This window comes from Esox lucius, chromosome 12 (assembly GCF_011004845.1).
Source record: "Esox lucius isolate fEsoLuc1 chromosome 12, fEsoLuc1.pri, whole genome shotgun sequence".
Taxonomy (NCBI): Eukaryota; Metazoa; Chordata; class Actinopteri; order Esociformes; family Esocidae; genus Esox; species Esox lucius.
In genome coordinates this window covers 28,326,349-28,348,116 of record NC_047580.1, presented here as the reverse complement: position 1 = coordinate 28,348,116, position 21,768 = coordinate 28,326,349, and the positions used below count along the sequence as shown (strand labels likewise).

The window sequence follows — 21,768 nt, the reverse complement described above, 5'->3', positions numbered from 1 at the left end:
AATCTCTTATTTAAGGTAAATTCACCCCCGCCCCACCCCCCCTTTTTTGATCAAGGTTGTGTTTTAGGCTGCTGCTGCAGTGAATGTGCTTGTCCTGTAGAGTGAGTGGTTGCCCTAGGAAGGCTTATATTAGCAAAATTGTGTTCTTTGTGCCATAAATCAAATGCAGCACTTTTTAGCAGGCTGGTTGAGCATTTGGACATTTTATTCTTGTTTTAAGTTGTATAATTTTGATTTGTTTTCACTGCCACGGCCAAAATAATTTCTGTTTAGTTTATGTAAGGGATGTAACAGATATCCATACATCTGGCAGATCTTTATAAGAACCTACCCTTGAGTTTTTTCGTTATCCCCTTCTCCATTCATCATACCTAAAACAATGACATTGTAATCCATCTCTTTGTACTGTTTTGGTAATTCAACTGATGTTTAATGATGATTCAATAAGTGCACTTTATGGTTAGATTGATGAGTTTGTGTTCCAGACATACTGGTTAAGGCTGTAGAATTGATTCACTGGCAATGCATACTCATGCAAGATATTTGTCAAATGTTGATATTTTACTACATTTTCTGATAATTTGCGTACTGTGAAAAACATACTCTTATAATGACTAATTTGATATTTGTTCTAATAAATATGTAAAAATGATCAGTATTCCTTTGTTTTCATTGGAGATAAACATTTCAGTATAAAGGTGTAATTTTCTTGAATTTATTTGTGCTTTAGTGAGAACACATGAACAATAAATAATCATAAAAACATTTTTAAAAGAATCTTGATGTTTTGGCTGTTTGACATCCAGAGCCAGGTGACTGAATTTACACAAGATTATATAAAAAAAAATGTGCAGTTGGTTTAACATAAATAATACATTGTTTGGACAATAATGTAGCCACGTTGCTGTCACAATATTATTGCTGGCATATTACCTACGAAGAATGGTGAGCTAAACTAAACACAGTTTTCTGACAAGCTTTCTTGGCAGCTACAGAGAAAATCTCAACACATTAACAAATAATTGTATACATCAAAATTGTAATGTATGCATTCAATAGCAAAAACCCACAAACATAAACATTCATTTTTTTTAAGAGCTTGATGTAAAGGAATCCATACATTATTGTGTAAACGGATAGAGATGGATGCCTGGTAACTGAGTACCTGCGGGGGTGTGGGGTCACTGCTCGCACTCTGCTGTCTAATAAATACAGTAAGATCGGACAGGGTTAGAACAACGCCTGTGTTGAATTTCAAGATATGACAACATTTCTGCACGTTTCCAGACAGACTGGAGCACATTTGATCTCATCTTGTCCGTGTATTTTTACAATTGACTGCGATGATATGAACTTTTTTGGTTAGCACACTATATTCCATTTGTTTTATTCCCTCCTGTCACAAAACAGTGTTAGGGCCCGATTAAACCTGTTAAAGTGTTACAGATCGTTGTGACTTTTAGTTTTATTTTTCCGATTGAGCCAACACACGCAGTGTTTATCGCGAATGCAAACTCTCTACTGATGTGGGAAAATTGCAGTTGAATTTCAATCACGCTGCAACGCTGAACTTCTGTAATATGGATTGAATACAGCCCTCAATGTGAAGCCTGTATCCTTTGGGTCATAGTTAACCTGAGGAGAGGTCAGTCTTTCCAGTTAACCTTGCAACATAGCTGGTGAGAAAGCACACATGACAGCCTTAAGAGGGACACACCGTCTTATCCTCTAAGAGGGGGTCAGCACCGTTCGTACCCTTTTCACACGTTCCTCCAGTTTCACGTGTTTCGTCCTGTTCGGCCATGAAGTCAGCGATTCACTGACAGGTGGAACTGGACACGTTGCAAGTTCGGAGAGTTTGTCTTCTGGCAGTTCTGGACTGATGGTACTGGACACAGGGTTAAAGTGGTATTAACGCAGAGCTGAAGTGGTACTGAACGCAGAGCTGAAGCTGAATATATTGTGGTCTGGGTTGGCACGGCAGTGTGAAAAGGGTTTTTCTTAGTACAGTCCATATCCCGCTGTTCTACCAGGGCGGGTCAGTCAGCACCAGACTGGGATCTGTGGCACAGCGGCCTTCCTGCCTCCAGCCGTCACCCCTGGCTACCACAGGAAGAGAGGCTGTCGTAGAGAGAGTCACTGAGTGACTCGGGGGTCTCCAGGACCTGTGGGCGGTTGGGGGAGAGGGCCTCCTCGGGCCTCTCCCTCACTAGCTCTAGGCCCGTCTCCCGGCCGAGGCCCGTTTCCGGGGCACTGGGCGTACCGCGGATCTTCCCCCGTCGGCTTAGGCCTGTCTGGGTCGGCACCGGTAGACTGCTGGGGTCAATGTTATGTGATCCGGAGGAACCACAGGCCTTCTGCGAGGAGGACGTGGTGAAGGACAGGAGCGGAGGGAGGAAATCAATAGTACAAGGTCAGAATGTACACAAATCCATGGGATACATTTCATACTGTAGTACTATTTGAAGTGATTATTTACATTGATCAGCCATAACATTGTGACCACTGACAGGTGAAGTGAATAACACTGATAATCCCGTTAAAATGGCACCTGTCAGTGAGTGGGCTATATTAGGCAAGTGAACATTCTGTCCTCAAAGGTGATGTGTTACAAGCAGGAAAAAGTGGGCAAGCGTAAGGATCTGAGCGAATTTGACAAGGGCCAAATTGTGATAGTACTACCTTATCATGAATTAATTTGCAACGCTCAGCGTTCAGTCTGACATTATCACGTCTCTGACCCACCCCTCTGAACGGGGATCCATAGGGGCCCGTCTCCACTTCCTCCTCCACGGCGAGGTACACTTCCGAGGGCCCGGCGGGGGTCTTCAGGCTGGGGAATGTCCACGTCTTGGAACGGGGAGACAGCATGTGAGGTCCAAACGCTTCTTTGTCTGCAAAGTTCACAAAATAAAAAAGTCCATACGGGTGTATTGTTTTACAGTATTACATTAATTAATTAGGTAAACACCGGTTTGACATAATTTATGGTGGTGTACATCTGTCAGTACTGCACCTTCGTGAATGACCCCAGCCGTGTGTCTGTTCGTGCCTTTCCCCTCCAGTACAGACTGGTACAGAACCGGGCCGGTCATCTCTCTGTTGGGCTGAAAGCACTGCTCCAAGGAGGTCGCCTCTCGGTCCAGAGTCCTAGCCTTCCTCCCTGCCCTCCCTGGTGAACCGGAGGAGCCGTGGTCAGTCCCCCTCATCTTAGACAGGCTCCTCCCGGCCGCACCGCTGCTGTAGTCGGGCAAAGGGAAGGTTCCGATGCCACTGTCCAGGGTGTAGGTGGATGCGCCAGAGGCTGGGAGACAGAAGACACAGCCTGTCATGCCTTTACGGGCACAGGGCTGAAAGAGGATTCACAGGCTAAATCACGCCGCTGTCCTGGGCAGACAGGGAATCATTGGGGCGGTTTTCCTACCTGCAAAGTGTTGAGAGTGAACCAGGTCAGCTAAATTCTCATCTGAGGGGACGTTGCTGATCAGGTGGTCTGGACCCTGAGTAAAGGAATACAGCAGTTTTCGAAATAGACATTCACAAAATGTGTACACAGGGTAAGGTTAAAAGACAAAGATCAACAGACACTAACAGAACAAAGGCAAAGACTGCCGGTAATGGTAATTCAGCTACCTTTTGCACGTCGTCTCTGCTGGTGTTGTGACAGAGGATGCCTTCATTCTGGTGGCCGCTGAATGGTCTCGAGGTCTTGCAGTCAAAGGAGAGACGTCTCTGAGCCACACTGATGCCACTGAAGTCCTTTCCGTCCACCCTTTAGTCACACAATACACAGAATTGTGCTTGGTGTTATTTTGTCATAGACAACAGAATACACCAAATCAACGCAAATCTCAACCAATTATACACACAATCCGGCAGCTTCTGTTCTGTCCCTCACCTGTTCAGTAGCTGCTGCATGAAGTTGTCTGAGCGCGCTCCCCTGTACATCACAGCCAGCTGGCCCTGTGATGGGTCCATCACAACCTCACAGGAGTGGCCCCTCCCGGACCGGTCCATTCCGACACCCCCCACCCCGTTCACATAGGCCCTCTCCTCCTCCAGGGCTCTCCTCAGACCCTCGGCCTTCTCCATAAGCATGGAGATGTTCAGGCTCTCCACCCCAACCCCCTCTCCTTTAGACTTGGACCCCGCCATCTTGGAGGGGATATTCAGCCTCCACTCTCCGCCCTTCTTTTCCTCTTTGACCTTAGAGGGTGTGTCTGGTTTGCGGCTCAGAGCTGGGAGTTTGCTCTTTTTCAGGCCAAACCAGCTGGCAATGCCATTGGAGGCCTTCTGTTTGACCTCTGTGACCTGTTCAAAGTTTAGATTCATCAAATTGCTTACAGCAAACACTGTGAAATATTTGACACCAGCTATACCTGCCATATTCAATTAACTACACAATGTTCCAACAGGAAGACAATAAAAAAATAAAAATAAACGGTGCCATTGTTAGATAAGCGGACACGTATACCTGTCCTCGGTCTCTGTCCTGCTCTGCCAGCTTCAGCATGTTCTCCTCAATCCCCTTCATCACCTTCTCCTCTATGGCTGACGTGGGGCCCGGGGTGGGGCTTGGGACGGGCCCTCCACGCTGTTTGTTCTCCTCCTGCTGCGGTTCTGACGCTGGCCTGGGGGCCGGGAGGCTGTCTCCATAAGCTGCGCTGGTGTTCCTCCTCTTGTTCAGCTTGCTCCTGTCCTCTGACTTGGAGGAGTATCTTGGGGCCAAGGCCGGGGCTTCCAGGGTGGGTTTCCCAGATGCACTTCGGATGACGCCCGAGGGAGCCAGGCTCTGACAGGGTTTGGAGGGGGACTTGGGAGGGACCTTGCCGGGGCTGCAGGTGTTGTGAGCGAGGCTGGGTGCTGGTTGTTTACTGTGAGACAGGTTAAGGGAAGCTGGGTATTTCACGTTGTTGCGTAAAACTATGGGAGTGTCAGTGTTTGGCGATGGGAGTCCCAGTTTGCCTTTGGAACTGTCCATCCTAGACACGCCCACTCTGGACGAGAGCGTCTCAAGCTCTGCCTTGGCGACCGCGGACGCCGGATCATAGGACTGACAGGCACCGGGGAACTTCAAAGCCACGCTACCGGAAATGCTTTTAGGCTTACTGTCCAAAGGGGCTGTACATTTGGAGTGACTGTCATGACTGTCCACTGGCCCCTCCGCCGTCTTACCCCTTTCAAGGCTACAAGGGACCTCCCCCTCGTCAGTCTGCGGGTCAGCCTGGTCTCCTGGCAGCAGAACATTGACTGGCAGGTCCTCTGAGCTCCTCAGCTTGCCAAGTGCAGCCAGCCTGTCTTTGAATGTGTGACTGGACTCAGCAGGCTGTCTCCCGGGAACCGCTGCACCAGAAGGCCTCTTGGGAATAGAGGAGGGATCGTGTCTTTTGGCTGGGAGAGCTGGAGCCTGGCACTGGGACAGGTCAAAGTTCGGCATGATGTTCTCCGTGGCATCCTGGTCCTGGGATCCTCTGTCTTTCATGCCAGCGAAGGGAGCAGGGCGGCTCTGGGACTGAGCTGCTCTGAGGACCGAGGGGTTGGGCAGACTGTTGTGGCCCTGCCAGACTGGGCTGTCGGTGTTCACCTCCTGATCAGACGAGGACGAGGAGGACGACGAGGAGGAAGATGAAGAGGAGTCAGAGGCGGGGGAGAACTGCTGCTGCTGAAGACACACGACATTCTCTTTTTGTAGCAGTGAAGGTGCTATATCCACGATCTCAGAGACCTTGGACTCTTCTAGCCGAGCAGAAGTGGACAGTTCTGACACATTCTCGTAGTACGGCACCTTCTGTGAAGAGGCCCTGGGTTTGTGCGAAGAGCCAGGGCCCGGCTTGGTACCACCAGGGCCAGCCTCGGGAGGAGAGAGGCTGCTGTAGCTCACCTCCTTGGCTGGAGGGGAGCAGGCGTCCTCGGGCTGGGGAGGGGAGGTCGGGGCCGAGGCTGGGTGCGTGGTGGCCGGGTAGGACTCGGACCTGACGGGCGGTGGGGGAGGGTGCCTGGTCCTCTCTGTGGTGGTGGCCCTGCGGGAGGGGACGGGGGAGTGGTACACCTCGTAGTTGTTGGTGCGACAGGGGATCTTGGAGGTGCGCGTGAGCTGGGGGCTCAGGCGGACGGGGCTGACCCCCGCCTGGCTCCTCTCTGCCATGGCGGGGATCTTCAGGAACTTGAGGATCTTGGACGGTGAACTGATGGCGGCGGCTTTGACGTCGCTGAGACAGGATGAAGGGACGGGGTTACGGGCCTCGTTGGCTCCGCCCGAGAGAGCCCCCTCCTCTGCCGGGCCACTGTCCTTCTCTGGGATGACTACGTCGCTGAGTACATTATCACTGTCATTGGAGGAGAGGAGGAAGCCATTGGTTTCCAGCTCACAGTATGCTGTCGGTGGGTCCTTGGCTCCAGGGACAGGCAGCTGGGAGGTGAACAAACTGGTGTCCACATCTGGTCGGTCTTTAAGACTGCTCTCCTCTTCGCCCTCCTGCAGCTGCCCTGTTTTTAATCCGGCGTCTGAGCACCGGCTGGCCAGATTAGGACGATCTACACCTGCAACCGATGAGTAGGAGTCAGGATCCGTCGCTTGCTGGTGCCGCTTCTCTGCCGATGCACTCCGAGCGCGGGGCTCGGTGACCGCGGCTGCGGACGGCGCAGCTTCCACGTGGTTGGGGTCGGGCTTCGCAACGCCGCCGCAAACGTGCTGACACTTGGCCGCCGTGTCCGTGCTCTTCCTGCAGTGACCGGGACATAACTGCCCATCCCCGTTCATGTGCTGCTGTGGCGCCGGCGCGCTATCAGAGTCCGAACAGGAGCAGCGGCAGCGCGTCTGGTGTTTCTTACAGAGGTCTCCGGCCGCCAGGACGGCCTCCGTAGACATCAGCACCTGGCCGTAGTCACAGAAGGAGAGGCCCCCTGCCGAGGGGCGAAATTTGAGGGGGTCTGTCTCCTCCATCTTGCGGAGGACCTCCAGGATGTGTGCTTTCTTTTTGAAGAACGGAGACAGGGCTTCCATGGTGGCGGCTGGGCCTCTGGGAGGAGTAGCTGGGGGCTGTGGCAGTGTGCGATGGAAACCGTTGCCCTTTGGAGAGTGAGAAAATATTCACACCACTCATTCAATGTAAAACTTCAGTTAGAGCCTGCAGACGAACTGAAGGAAAATATTGGTTTGCATAACATCCATAAAGGGGGACTAAGTTTAAGAAATATTTGGTATTTCTTTTCTAAACATTAAAAGGATCCTTTGATTTTTTTTACAACTTAATGTTAGATGGTTTCTTACCCTGAAAATAGTAAATGGGCAAAGAGAAACTGTAATCTATGGTTATATTTCTTTTAAAAAGCCATTGCAAACATCAGCTAATTTTAGCCTCCACTAGCTGAAAATGTATGGGAGTAATGGGAGGGTTTTACAAAAAAGTCTTAAATCAAATATATATTTGGTTCAATATTACTGGTTATTTGACATCTAAAAAACAAACAGGCACATATGTCCCCACTATATAAATTTATATCTAACTAAATCTAATCTAAATATACCTGAGGAACCATGTTACAAAAAACTTAAATTGTCTTTAAATACAAAAGTTAAAGGAAATTAATTGAATCTGCACATTAACTTTTGACCCCAGCAAATGTCACAGTGTAACCCAACAGTTCTGGACTCCATAGGAGTGTACAGACATGTCTCACTGCCTTGTTCTCACCTTGGCTTGTGCTTCACTCTGAGACTGTGAGCCCACCTGCTTTTCGGGGACATTGTGCAGCAGCTGTGTACTGTAAACAGGGAGTGGTCCGGGCTGAACCTGAAACACGAGATTCAAAGCAATGATGACAACACTTAAAGCACAGCCTTGTTATAGAAATGTACATTACAAGAACCTTAAGCCGGCCAAGGTTCACACACAATACCTATGTATAGAAGTGTTCATTACTTCAAGAATTTAAATATATATTATGTTTAATTTCCACAATGTTGCCCAACTCAACTACATCTGATTTATTTTAAAGTATAGCATATTATTTAAAGTGTTTTTAAATAAATGCACAGTAGTGAAGTATAGTGAGTATTTTCAAATAAACTACTGTGCATTTCCAAATATATATAAAATATATATAAATATTCTACTGTATTCAGATATACATTATCTCATTTGGTCTTGAATGCCATATGGGTGTAAAGCCATGTCTTGGAGCAAACTGTCATGCTGCTTTTTACCTGTTCGTGAAAACTAGACTGATTGGGTAGTTTCTGTTGAAAGAGTTCACACAGTACTCTGTTCTGTCTTTCCAGGTCAAAGACATGCATCTTCAGCTTGATACACTCTTCTCGCAGATCCTGCACAGACAGGACACAAAATGTAAATCAGAACTGTTGGTCAGCCACCACGACAATTACATGACTGCTTTTCATTCAAAGTGTGTTTTGTCAGTGTGTGGTGAATGACCTTTTGGTTGAGCAGGGCTTGGACGACGTGATTGGCCACCTCATCTAGACATCGCTCATATGCCTCTCTTTGACTTTCATTGGCCAACACAAGAGCTGAGTTTTCGGCCTGTTAACAGAACATTCACAATAGTGAATGTTCAATGGAAAATATCTTTCATGATTTTTCAAATTAAAATATTCAGATCACGGTGTTGGTGGACTTACCTCCAGTTCTTTCAGTCGGTCCATTAGTTCTCTACTGTGCTCTTCATCCTCCAGATAGTCTTCGACCTCCCCTTCTTCTGACTCCAGGTCGTCATCACAAATCCTTGGTTCTGTCTCATCGGACATCGTTCTCATCTTGAAACCAAGGAGGAGTTTGATAATGTTACCCGTGTCAAGCTTTACTCACAAAACAAGAATGCGCCACAAACACAGGTCTACCCCGGACTTGAGACATGTCTATAGACACCTAGCTGTACAATTCCATAGGAGACATCCCAGCCTTATTTCAGGGGGAGAAAAACGACCATTTACACAATATCAGAATATCCTCGTCTGCGAATGGAACTGTCAGTCCCTTTAGTATCATGTTCTTGACGAGACGTAACACTTTTCTTCCAATCTGGCTTTAGTAATCTATAGAATATTGACTGTCTGTTGTCCTGGCACTGGAGCAGATTCTAGGCCCATTGCAGGAGTGCCAGTGTTGGGGTTACGTGGCAGGGGTAAGGAAAGGATAAGGTCGCAAGTTGTACCCTCTCCATTTCTCAGGAGCATTAAAGGGTGTCAGGGATAAGACAGACGTAACTCCATTACTGAAATCCTACCAAGTCAACACGTTAAACAAGGGCTAAGCAGACACTGCTGGACAGGTCAGTTAACGAAAACCAGAGACGAGGCAACACTAACATACAGTAGGGATGAGTCCAGGTCTTTGGCTGGCAGCGCACGACGGCATTTAATACAAATGTATGCACGGTTTGGAATTACTATGTTTTAGTCATACACAAGTAGTACCCCCCCACGCCCCGGCCATCCACTCAAGTATTAATTGTCTCGCCACCGAACCCAGTGGATCATGCCCAGTCTCTGAGAGGAGGGCTTGGATGCGTTTACAAGAACCTCAACTCCCCAGACACTGTATTGAATAGGCCTAATATTACCGGCCCATCCTCAACCCCACAGCCCTGCTGACGTCTCCACTGCCCTGTCTAAACTGGTGTATTGAGCTGTAATCGTCTAAGGACCAGGGGCCAGCCGTGCCAGTAATGGAAGGCTGAATCAATGTCTCTTATCCAACACAGGCAGAAGCGAGCACTAGATATTAGCGCCATGTTTAACCTTGACCACTGCCAGGGCCTTAAGGAGGGGTTTTAAAGGAGTTATAAATACCAGCTATTCTCCACCTAATGCACATTACAGCTCCAGGCCCGGCGGGTCACATGGAGCTGTGTTTTGGAACATTCACGAATGGAACTCCATGCAAAGTCTACACTGAACAAATACAAAAGTGAGACTAAATATAACATGGACGAGTTCTGCTGTTGCTAGGTACTGGGCTCTGTAGGGGCGGAACCTTGAGCTACGGAGAAAAACAACAGAATGCCTGAGATGCCTACACATATCCGGAGATTCTAACACAACGTGTCAATCGCCTGCAGCTGGATCAATGTCCCCCTCACGCCCTCACCCTCTTTCCATCCTTCCCCCGACCCACCCAATTCAACTGACAGACGATTTATTGATTACATACATTGATCCACACGTCGGATAATTCTAGACAGGGATCACAGTGAACGGCGGTGGTCACAGAACAGTAGTGGTCACAGAACGGCGGTGGTCACAGAACGGCGGTGGTCACAGTGAACGGCGGTGGTCACAGTGAACGGCGGTGGTCACAGTGAACGGCGGTGGTCACAGAACAGTAGTGGTCACTGAACGGCGGTGGTCACTGAACGGCGGTGGTCACAGTGAACGGCGGTGGTCACAGTGAACGGCGGTGGTCACAGAACGGCGGTGGTCACAGAGCGGCGGTGGTCACAGAACGGCGGTGGTCACAGTGAACGGCGGTGGTCACAGTGAACGGCGGTGGTCACAGAACGGCGGTGGTCACAGTGAACGGCGGTGGTCACAGTGAACGGCGGTGGTCACAGAACGGCGGTGGTCACAGAACGGCGGTGGTCACAGTGAACGGCGGTGGTCACAGTGAACGGCGGTGGTCACAGTGAACGGCGGTGGTCACAGTGAACGGCGGTGGTCACAGAACGGCGGTGGTCACAGAGAGCATACAGTATGGCATGCCAAAGGACTGCAGAGTCATTGTGGCGGTGATGGCGGGTGCCTCAGCACGCCCAAAACAGAGGACCATTCACAGGGAGGACAGATCTGCCGGGTCTGCCCAGAGACTGCCGTGCCAGGGAGGGAGAGGGAAGGGAGGCAGAGAGCAGGGGAGGGAGGGAATAAGAGAGAAACAGGGAGAGAGGAGGAGAGGAGAGAGACATGCCCCGCTACAGAAATAGGCTGGTATGAGACTCATCCCTTTAGTGGCTGATCACTATGTTGACGGACAGGGAGGTGGATCAGGAAGCCCGCAGTTCATAAGGATTTCTATAAAGTCATTTGTCCCAAGCCCCATTAGCTTATTCAGGAAATGACCTTTGTGTCTTTCTTTTATTGTTTTATTTGGTTTTGTTCTGTGAAGGAGAAATACATTGTGATGACAGTGTCTCTCATGTCGATAACGGTCTTCTTGGGTCATGATTATCGGACCGTGGTGTAGAGCAGAGTACTGATGAGTGCACTAACTGTAACTGAGTCAAATGTCATTCCTATCACTGGCTTGTTGTAGTTTTCTACCCTAGGTATCTGGAGATGAGTGCACTAACTGTAGGCCTCTCTGCATAAGAGTCTGTGTTAAATGACTGAAAAGTCAAATGGAATGTAGATGACCGGGAGTCCTTCAGTCTGGATGATGATGATGATTACTCCTAAATGAGAAACGCTCGATGAACTATTGCTGTTTAAAATGCAAGGTTAATCTGTACTTGCATTGTAGCACTTTTGTACTGTATAGCTTTGTTGTTTGCAGTAAAGGATTGTGCTCTTCTGAAGATCTTCAACATCTGTTGTTTTTGTTTGGTCAAGCCATAGACAAATGTCCTCTGGTCAGCATTCTCAAAAATAATCTAAAAAACAGCAACCTCTAAATAGCAAAGACCATTTCACGCCAACTTCAACTGCTGTACCCCCCAAATCTCCAAACCTGAGGTAAAGACTACTTTCTGGGTAGCACTGCTCTTTCAAAAAGATACTGCCACTGCCCTTTCCTCAAGTAATTCCACACAAAGAATGTTGTCAAAAAAATGTAATGGCAGACAGTTTCAAAGCTACTAAAGGTACAGTCAGAGAACAAAGTACCCATATATCACATAATCTCTGTGCTGGAATGCATAACCCTTTTGTTTACTCTAAAACAGCAGTAAAATGTACACCTACTTTAGAAATGTATGCTTGAGGACATTTTTGATACTTTTACAAGGAGACAAAAACACGTAACACTATACCCTAGACCTAAACAAATGTGTCATATAGCAGAAACAAAAACCCGAGCAGGGTATCTCCTAAAGGTGTTATCCAGCCAGAAGCTACGTATAGCTAGGTAGGTCAGATCTCATTGGTGGAACATCAACAAAGAACACAGAACAATCCACTAGAATAGTCTTCTAGAATTGACACTCACCTGTGATGTCAGCTCTCCTTAGAGCAGGGCTCTCCGTCCTACAGTAGCTCTGTGCGTGTAAGCCACCTCTCTCTTTCTTCTCCCAACGTCAGAGCCAAGGAGCTGAGGAAGAACAAAATGACACATCTTGTTATTATCATCCACTACTCCTTTCTCTCGTAGCTCCTTTTCCACCAGCTACAGTATTCAGGTTTGCTGACATCATGCAGTATTTTTATACAGTCCATGACATTAAGGTCACATTTTTCTTGCAACGTTGGTTTTACCCAGATGGACAGAAAATATAAAAAAACCATTCATCCCCAAAGAGAAGCTTTGAAGTGGTTTCAGCATGTCTGGACTTTAGAGCAATATAACGTCACTATCAGGATCCATATTCATTAAGCACGTAGACTGTTGACATAGCTTCAGTTCTGCCCTTTGAATTATAATAAAGCAGATAGCATGGATCCTAGATCAGCAATGGGCCACCAATGTCGTTTCACCATTCACCATCAAACCTTAGCCTGGTGCTGACACAATATCCTTTCAAAGTGAATAGGAAGCTGAAAGGTTACAGCGCCAAAACCGCAATCCCCTTTCCTCTGCCGGGTTGAGACACTGTAAAGTGTTACGAAAGAAAAAGACGATTGAATAATTCAGCACGGAGACCCGGTAGCATGTGAGAGGTCCCCTTCAGGTCCCAGGGAAAATGCCAAGACATTCAGACACGACGTATAACAGTCTCTGCATTGGGCATCCACAAAGCCGAGCCTGTAATCTGGGATTTCCCATTACAGTACTTCCATTGGTAATTATGCTGTTTTCACCAGACTTGGCCCTCACGGCTCAATGGAAGCACACCCAGGTGATCACTGCCGTAGGCGCCCCTTTCCTTACGTAATGGACGACTTCCTACTGGGGCCCATATGCCGTGTATATGGAGCAGGGCTGATACAGCGCCGGCCTCGTACCGTAGCTAGCTGAATGGGAGGATGCTTCGACACTGTCATCGGCTTCAGACTCCGGCGGCCTCGTAGTCTGACTGCGTTGCCTCAGACCAGATGAGTTGAGACAGAGCCACAGCATTAACTTTTCACTCCCGAGCAGCCCACGGGGAAACAGAGCTGATCCCTTTAGATCTTGTCGACTTCAAATGGGCTTAGCGGTATTTAGCATCTGCCTTTTCCACTCTGGGTTTTCAGCTTCAGATCAACCAGGGCGGAGCGCTGTGCACGTCTGTCGGAGGAGCACACCTGCTCCGTGTGCCACATATCTGTCGCCGTGGGGACGGAAAACAATGTCAACAGATTGTTGTTATGACCCACTCATCATAACGGCATGATGGGTGAACACCCTTGATCCTACACCTAAGAGATGTACAAGAAATACGAGAGCACGTAATACCGCAACAATTCGTTTTTTGCCCTTGGTACATTGTGGTTTCGGTTGAACGCCATTTGATCACAACCAATGGAGCACAAATGAGAATGACCAGTTATTGTCTTGAGAATGTGTTTTGCCTGCGGCCACGGTTGGCAACATCGACACTGATATCATTCTGTGTGTGTGTGTGAGGTCATCGGAATGGAGCTCAGAGTTCAAAGTGGCAGGATCTGGGGAGATGCACGCTTCCAGGATTGAGCCCTGTAGTAGACTGAACTCTATATTCATGGAATGAGGGCAAGGCTACAGCATAAATCAAAGACAACTCAGCAGAGCCAAAAGCCTTCAAGCTCCTTAAATCATGTCAGTCACACACTCGGGGATTTGGCTGCCGCCAAGCTCAGCGGGGGCTGTCTCAGGTTATATCAAACAGCACCCTACCCATCTGTTAATCTGGATATGGGACAAATCGAAGATCTCTCGCCCGACACTAACAATGTGAGCCAACAAGGACAGGTAAACAACAAAACCACATAGAAGACCTGACCAATTAGAGCGAACGTTAGAAAGAACAAATATGAATGAACACCGTTACTATAGCTTCAGATTGGCTTGCCTGAAATCAAAGCGCGACTGATTCCCAAAAAACTAAACATTTTCTGAGGGGAGAAAAAGAGGGGTTGAGGGAAATAGCAGATTGGGGGAGGGGATGGCAGAGGAGAGGAGGGACGATTCCCAAAAGAACCCAGAGGCTGGATCGATGCCATGTCTGAGACTAATGAAACAGAATGGTGCAGGCCTCTCTGGGATCTTTCTCCATCTTCGCCAGGCAACCCCCCAAAACCCCACCCTTCATCCTTCCTATAGGAACTACATTACGGGGCTGCCAATCCCAAAACAGGAAAACTAGGAAGGTTTTTGTAGTAACTGGGTGCGTTGAACAATCAAGATGCTCACACACCCACCCACCACCACCACTACAATAACTGACAAAAGGCACTAAGTCAAGCACACTGAAATGCCTTCATGACGGGTTGGTCCCATTTCTAACCTGCTCCACCAGTATAATAACAGTGGCTATGTCGTGTGTCAGCAAACACAGACCTTATCTATGCTTCCCATCTGCTTCCATCCGTCCTCTCAGTCGCTACAGCTAATACATTATATGTTATGGTCCTGTCACCTCAACTGTCACTGCTAGTCTACATCTCATTCCTACACAATCAGTCTGTCGGTGAAATCTAATCGTACCTATACCAGAACGAAACAGCCAAATAGTCTAGACCACATTATCATTGACTTCATGTTGTTTTATCTCCACTCTACATATTCCCTTTTTCAATCTGCTTCTTCTAAAATGCCCACCCAGTCTCACCTTGGTTGGTATCCTAGCATCCGCTCAGAGCATCCGGGAGAGATTCAATCTAAAGAAACCCACCCCACAATGTAGCATTAGTCATTTCCAGTTGGGGGGGGAAAAAAGCTGTATTCCTCCACAAGGTGATATCCTGGGTACTGAGGAAGTGTGTCCTCTACACTGCGATCAGAGCGGGCCCTTCCTTGGGCTCGGGCATTGTGTGTATCTCTCTCTGTCGGCCCTGTGCTGTCTGCCTGCAGTGGCTGTCATGTCTCCCATTGTTCCAGGGCGAGTGTGGAGGCAGGCGTCCTACCCCAACAGACCCGGCCTATTACAACAGCTGTGGACCAGCCCCCACCTCTATCCTCCCTCCTCCTGGGTTCTCCCCTCCTCCTGGGTTCTCCCCTCCTCCTCCTGTAACTACTGCCTCTGCTGATGCTCAACATTAACCACGCAGCTGCCGGTCAGGCCAGGCCAAAAAAGGAGAAAGAAACAGAGAAGAACGAGAGGTTTTTTGAAAAAGAAAAACTGGACAATGGCGAGGACCAGTGGACACAGAGAGGATATCCACCAGCCAACCGGCTGGTTTGGTAATGGAGTTATTGAGCCAAGGCTATTCAGCCGCTTGAATAAAGAACATGGGTCCTGTGCTAAGAGGATTTTCACACAGAATCAGACCACTAATGAGAGGATTGACTCACCCATGACCTTGACTATGCAAAAGAGGGAAAGACACCAATGAATAACTGACTAGCCACACATAAACAATCAATACATCAGCAAAGTAACTTTAATATTCAGAATGCTGTGTAATAACATTTTTCATTTGTGAAGTGCCATGATTCTACCAATTTTTACCATTAACAAATTCCTAATACTAGTAGACCTAAACAATTACTTTTTAGTTCTTCTACTAAATATCACATATTACTTATATTCACTGACCCTAATTTATTTGACAGTGAAGCTTGACATGAATGTACTTGATTCCAGTCAAGACTTCCAGAACTGTAGATAAAAAGCCATGGGGTTATTTTCAGAATGTCACTGATTGTGAGTGAAAGAGAGAGATAGAGAGACAACCTCTCTCTCCCATGCCTAAATCTAAAACAAACACCACTCTCTCATACCTAAATCTAAAACAGACAGCACTCTACCATACCTATATCTTAAACAAACAGCACTCTACCATACCTATATCTTAAACAAACAGCACTCTACCATACCTATATCTTAAACAAACAGCACTCTAACATACCTAAATCTAAAACAAACAGCACTCTCTCATACCTAAATCTAAAACAAACAGCATTCTCTCATACCTAAATCTAAAACAAACAGCATTCTCTCATACCTATATCTTAAACAAACAGCACTCTACCATACCTATATCTTAAATAAACAGCACTGTACCACACCTATATCTTAAACAAACAGCACTCTACCATACCTATATCTAAAATAAACAACACCCTACCATACCTATATCCAAAACAAACAGCACTCCGCCATACCTAAATCTAAAATGGCACTTAGTAAAGGTGTATTGTCCTTCCTGCTACCAAAGTGAATCAATGCAGAGACACCAGACACAGAGAGCTCTGTCTGTCCACCTAGTGGTTGGAAACAAGAATAAACTGGAGACCACATTGCATCCCAAATCGAACTATATTCCCTATACAGTGCATTACATTTGATCACTATGTACTCTATAGAAATCACTGTAATTTGGGAGTGAGCGAGTGCCTGATATCTCAGACATTAATGGTCATTTGTCTCTTTGGGACGGATGATCTGAATTGAACATTGAGACCAATCGAAGACGGTCAGATGACCTGGTCAGACCTGAATGGGTGGCTGAATCACATGGTACCCTGGAGCTATCGTAGAGGGAAAGAAAACAAGCCTTCACATAAAAGGTCTTTTGTCACCCTTAAGATCCACATTCACTTTTGAGGATCACGACCCACAAATAGAATACCTAACATGAATGTGACGGCGTTTTAGAGCCTATACCGCTCAGATTCAGAGTCACCAGCTGATGACACGCTGACCCCCACAAAGACAAAGCAGGACATCTGACTAAAGCACAAGGAAATTGGGTTGAAAAACATCTTTCTCCGCCCATTTCTATTAAACCCCAAAACACACTAACAGCATCCAACTTCCACATCCCAAGTGAAAATGAATATATCCCTGGTCTTATGCGGCTGGCCAGGGTTTTTCACTAGGCTAACATGTTCAAAACAATGTCCAACTATGCACTGACAGATGGTCAATCTAGAAAAAAATTTTTTCGTTCTCTTTGAACGGTCGGTTGGTTGGTTGGTTAGTGTGCAAAGCAAACCTCACTGCTGCCAAAGGGGCTTGAGAATTAGGGCTGTAAATCAGACTGCTGGGGTAAAAAACCCTATTGAGAGGAAGACAGTTTAATGGCCTGTAATGTGCCCAGCTCCATTTGAGGTGGAGCTAATCCACCTATTAGAAATGTGACACTGCCGGCCTCTGCTTGGAGTTTCACACAGCATCTCCCTCCCCCTCCTTCTCCCTCCCTCCTGGGAGTTGAGAGATGGGCAGGGTGGGTTCACAGCTGGGGCTATAAAATGGGAATGGTGGCCTCTATGGTAATTTGTATGAAGCTGCTAAGACATGACACAACGCAGGGCGAATCATGAAGTCAGGAATCAAAGTATTCATTCCAGAGACATTACCAACAAGTACTGTAGCGTCTGTGTGGCTGATTTTAAATATGCTTATTTGTGGAGTGTGAACAGACATTTCCTTTCCATTTGAGAGCGTGAAAGGATCAGCCTAGTATAACTTCTTTGTAATGGAGAGAATCTACACATTCCAAAACTGACCCGTATACATTATTTTCAGGTAAAACATTCTATGAATGTACTTAAAACATGACAACATGAAAAGAGTAGTACATTTCCAAGTATTCTTTTATGGTTTCAACAGCTTCAGGTTTTCCTCAGTGTTGTATGTACTGGACCATGCAGTGTTCCATAATCCTGGCATACTGAAAGTGGCCCCAAATATGTGAATATACAGTAGGGAAGCAGTGTGTGGAACAGGGACAGAGAGGCAAAGAGACCATTAACATATTCTGGGCAGGGACACGGTCAGCCACTAACATCTGGACACCAGCGTGATCGCTTTCCAAAATGCAGCCTATTGCCTGTACAGCACACCACTTTGACCAAGGTCCATGGGGCTCTAGTCAAAAGTAGTCAGCTTGGTTGGGAACAGGGTGCTATTTGGTCTGAACGGACGCCCACAGAACCAGCTTAGCTGAGCCAAGAATGTTCTCACATCCCAACATCCACATCCTTAGTTCTTGTTGTGCCAGACCTAGAAATACTTATTCATAGAGTAAAATATATATAATTGAAGTTATGGAATGGCTACTATATGGTTGGAAAGTGGTTTCCAATGAATAGCCATCTTTCCTTCATTTAAAAAAAAAAAAAAATGCAAACATGCCAGAAGAAGCTAGCTACACACTAAACAGCATGACACATGACATGGCCAATATATTTATTTTATTTAGAACCCCATTAGAATTTGTCAAGGCAGCAGCTACTCTTCTTGGTGTCGAAAAGTACCTCCAGATTTTGCCAGCGAATCAAAATACCAGATTGATGGTTTTAAGTAGAATAGACTGAATTTTGAACATACCAGCAAAAGGCAAATCCTTACTAAGCTGCTTGTGGGAATTCTACATTTACTCATTATACATGCAGGTTTTAAGCAGTTTTTTTTAACCGTTATTTTAACCAATAGTTAACAACCAATTCTCATAACAATGACAAAAAAAAAAGATTTACAAGGGAATATACAATAAACAAAAAACAGAACACACAAATAGATTTGGCTTATTTGCAATGTTCAACACTGTTAGCATCCTAAAAGCGATACTGTGTATAAGCTGGATATACAATAAAATAGCCAAGACAACAGATTTGTTGGATTTGGGATTTGTCAAAATGCTAAATGTAACCAGGAGCTAACCATTCTCACAATCACGACCAACCATTTATCCTCTCACTGGCCAAACAGGAAGCGTGCTACTGAACTGGTTGGCTTGAACTGATTAAAGCAGCTACATTCCAAGGCATATTTCCCTTAGCTCAGGCAATGAATTGGATGTTTGTTACAGCTGCTCTGCAAAAGTAATTTACCAACTGCAATGTTTGTGTGATTGCAGATTCCACTTTAAGGCGGGTTTTCAAACAAGTATCAGTCTACTAGACGTTAATTAATTGCAGCCATTCAGGCCTAACCAAGACCTAACAGACTGATAATGTTTTACTACACAAATAAGTTTATGTAAAGGAGAAAAATATAAGCGGAAGAGGCAAAGGTAGATTTAGTTAAATGACGATGCCACAAGCAGCACCGCAGTTACAGGTGAGAGAGACGCAAGACTTGCTCTCATAAAGTCACGCAGTGTCCGCGCATGTGCATAGGGTATTTTTTCATCACAATTAAAAACCCTTAGTTGTTCCAGAAATGTACTAAGTATGCTGTTTACTGCATGCATCGAGGTCGTTTAGATGACTTACATTTTCCCCAAAAAGGACTTAAACACTGCAACTGTATTTCATATGAATGGATAATGACTTAAACGATTAACGCTTTCTCAACAGATCAAGGCTGTCCATAACCATTGGCACCGAGCAGAACCTTGCTTCTCTCTTTGTTTTTGTCCTATGTAGACCCGCAATCTGAAGGCCACGAACAGCTAGCCTAATATCAGCACGGAAGCCTGAAGTAGTAACCGATGCTTTTCAGGCATTACACTAGGTGGTGGCATTTCAGTGTCAACAAACGAAAAACATTGGCACACACGTCTAAATCAGTCGTTTGGATGTTGTTCTGTTGTAAAAAAAAAAAAAAAAAAAAGGCGCCGAGGGGGGAAACGTTGCAGACGAGGGTAATTGTCTTTCATCCAAATATCTGCGGTGTGTGTGAAAACAGCGATGTTGCCTCAAGAAGAACTCCCGCCCGCCTCCAGCTGTGAGCTCCGTCATACAGCTCAAGCTCCACGGTGTAATTGCAGAATATTTCTACATGCTAATGTGACGCTGCTCTCGAAGCGCCTCGGCTGCATAACCATGGTAACTACCTGCTCACAGCAGACGGCGGGGTTGCAGAGGGCGATAGAGGGGAAAACTGATATCAGAGGAGAGGGGGAGCCCTGCCTAGCACACCTTCAAAGGATGTGGGTAATACATGTACACAGAGGGGAAGCTACACGTTTAAGAGAGATAGGCCGTTTTTGGCCTAGTAGTGAAATTCCGACCTGTCTGCGCGCGCTGTCAGTGGACTGCATTCAATAATGGCCCTGTGGAAATGTCTCAATGCAAGGCCCTGTGCAGACACAACAGACATCTTATCACTGCTCTAATTGCTTACACTAGAGCAGTGATCTGTCAACACAACCACGATCGTCTAGGGAATTAATGACCTTGACTTAAAAGAGGTTCTAATCTCAACAGAAGCTAATTAGGTCTACGCCATGCAGTAGCCCAAGGAAATGTAAAACATTGTGTCTAGACAGATTGTCTAGATCTTGTTTTGGGCTGATGTCTTCTGTAAGAATTTGGACATTGTATTGATTTTCCAATGTCAGCATGATTCTGTCAGATCAGAAGGAATTAGTCCAAGCATGAAGACCAAAGGCCAAATAAACATGATCAATCAAGTTCCATAATAAAACTGAACATTATTTGCATGTATTTAAAGTATTGTGGCAAATAAGGGAGGTAGAATAAATGTTTCTTACAGTTGATGAAATATCATGTTTTAGGTTTGTAAACCATTCTTAAATGTCAGCAGGATAATGATTCCTCTTCACACAACGTAGGCCCTATATAATCTGTATTTCATAGACATGTGGGACACAAAAGGCGTGCAAAACATCTGTGAAGAATTAGACCAGCCATTACACTTGAATTAGTCACTGCTGTTCATGTTGCAAGTTCGTGATGTCATTTTGGCATCTATGCTTAATAGTCCAAAAACCAACCTTCCAAACTACACTAAAATCGTCGAGTTTCCCATGGCTTTCCCATAATCAACATGATGTGCCAGTGATGTTAAGCCAAAGGTAAAATTATGCCAGAAACTAATTTGCAGGACAAATGACTTGACCCCACTGACACGCATGCTTGAAACCCCACACGCACGCATTAAGAAAGGCACAAACAGTACTGTATATTGCTTTTGGAAATGTAACCTATTTGATGGTCGACTGCACATATTTCCGATATTATTTTTTCTCATAGAGCGACAAAGATCGGCCCACGACCAGACACAGCTTGCGTTTTGCATTGTATATTTTCTTACGGTCCATTTTTAAAAGAAGCGAATACATCTTGAACGAGCTTGTGCACTAATCACATTGCAGTTCGGTAACCGCGGATCCCTTTTCGCTTGGTGCAACAACACACGCGCGAGTTCTCAGTAACATGTAGGTAATTTACAGTGAAACTCACCTCATTTGTAGATTAGGTTACCGGTTAAAACTGATCGTTCAGTGATACATTCTTCCCCAAAGGCTACTTTATACGAGAACCAGTCTTGGGTTGGTCTCTTTTCCAGTCTGCCTTTCGATTAGGTAGCAGCGTTTCGCGTCTCGGACTGGGTAGGAAAAGTGATGTCATCGAATGAAATTGTATTATCCGCCTCAATTTCTGCTCAAGCTGTGTTCCACGTTGCCAAGTATGACTTTTAACCTCACCTTGTTATCGAATAGTTAATTGTTGATGCTTTGGAGAAGAATTCAACTTCCCCAATGAGCAAACTTTAATGCTGTCCTTTTCAGATCAAATCAATACTTTAACAACGATTCATATAAAACACCAGGAAAGCAACATT

General features: G+C 46.1%; 1 protein-coding gene across 2 annotated transcripts; it reads right to left on the bottom strand.

Moving 5' to 3' along the window:
* Positions 1 to 55: 55 nt before the first annotated feature.
* Positions 56 to 21,534, bottom strand: nckap5l (NCK-associated protein 5-like). 2 transcript variants are annotated; one of them, XM_020051647.3, is made up of 13 exons: positions 21,387 to 21,534; positions 12,159 to 12,260; positions 8,642 to 8,776; positions 8,436 to 8,543; positions 8,207 to 8,326; positions 7,695 to 7,793; positions 4,475 to 7,069; positions 3,899 to 4,311; positions 3,634 to 3,772; positions 3,425 to 3,500; positions 3,017 to 3,304; positions 2,746 to 2,894; positions 56 to 2,357 (listed from the first exon to the last, which is right to left on the bottom strand). In XM_020051647.3, exons 3-13 carry the CDS (start codon positions 8,774 to 8,776, stop codon positions 2,094 to 2,096), a joined length of 4,386 nt encoding a protein of 1,461 aa, XP_019907206.3. In that variant the 5' UTR covers positions 12,159 to 12,260; positions 21,387 to 21,534; the 3' UTR covers positions 56 to 2,093. The 2 variants fall into 2 exon arrangements, with proteins under 2 accessions (XP_019907206.3, XP_010873519.5); XM_010875217.5 differs by lacking the exon at positions 21,387 to 21,534 and adding an exon at positions 14,899 to 15,302.
* Between the last annotated feature and the right edge of the window lie 234 nt (positions 21,535 to 21,768).

Bases quoted from the DNA above. Each gene is read 5' to 3' on its own strand.
- nckap5l (XM_020051647.3), bottom strand. From the start codon at position 8,776: ATGAGAACGATGTCCGATGAGACAGAACCAAGGATTTGTGATGACGAC. The intron at 7,070-7,694 runs GTGAGAACAAGG...CACTCTCCAAAG, and splicing joins AGAGTGAAGCACAAGCCAAG to GGCAACGGTTTCCATCGCAC. The intron at 3,501-3,633 runs GTAGCTGAATTA...TCCTTTACTCAG, and splicing joins GCAGAGACGACGTGCAAAAG to GGTCCAGACCACCTGATCAG.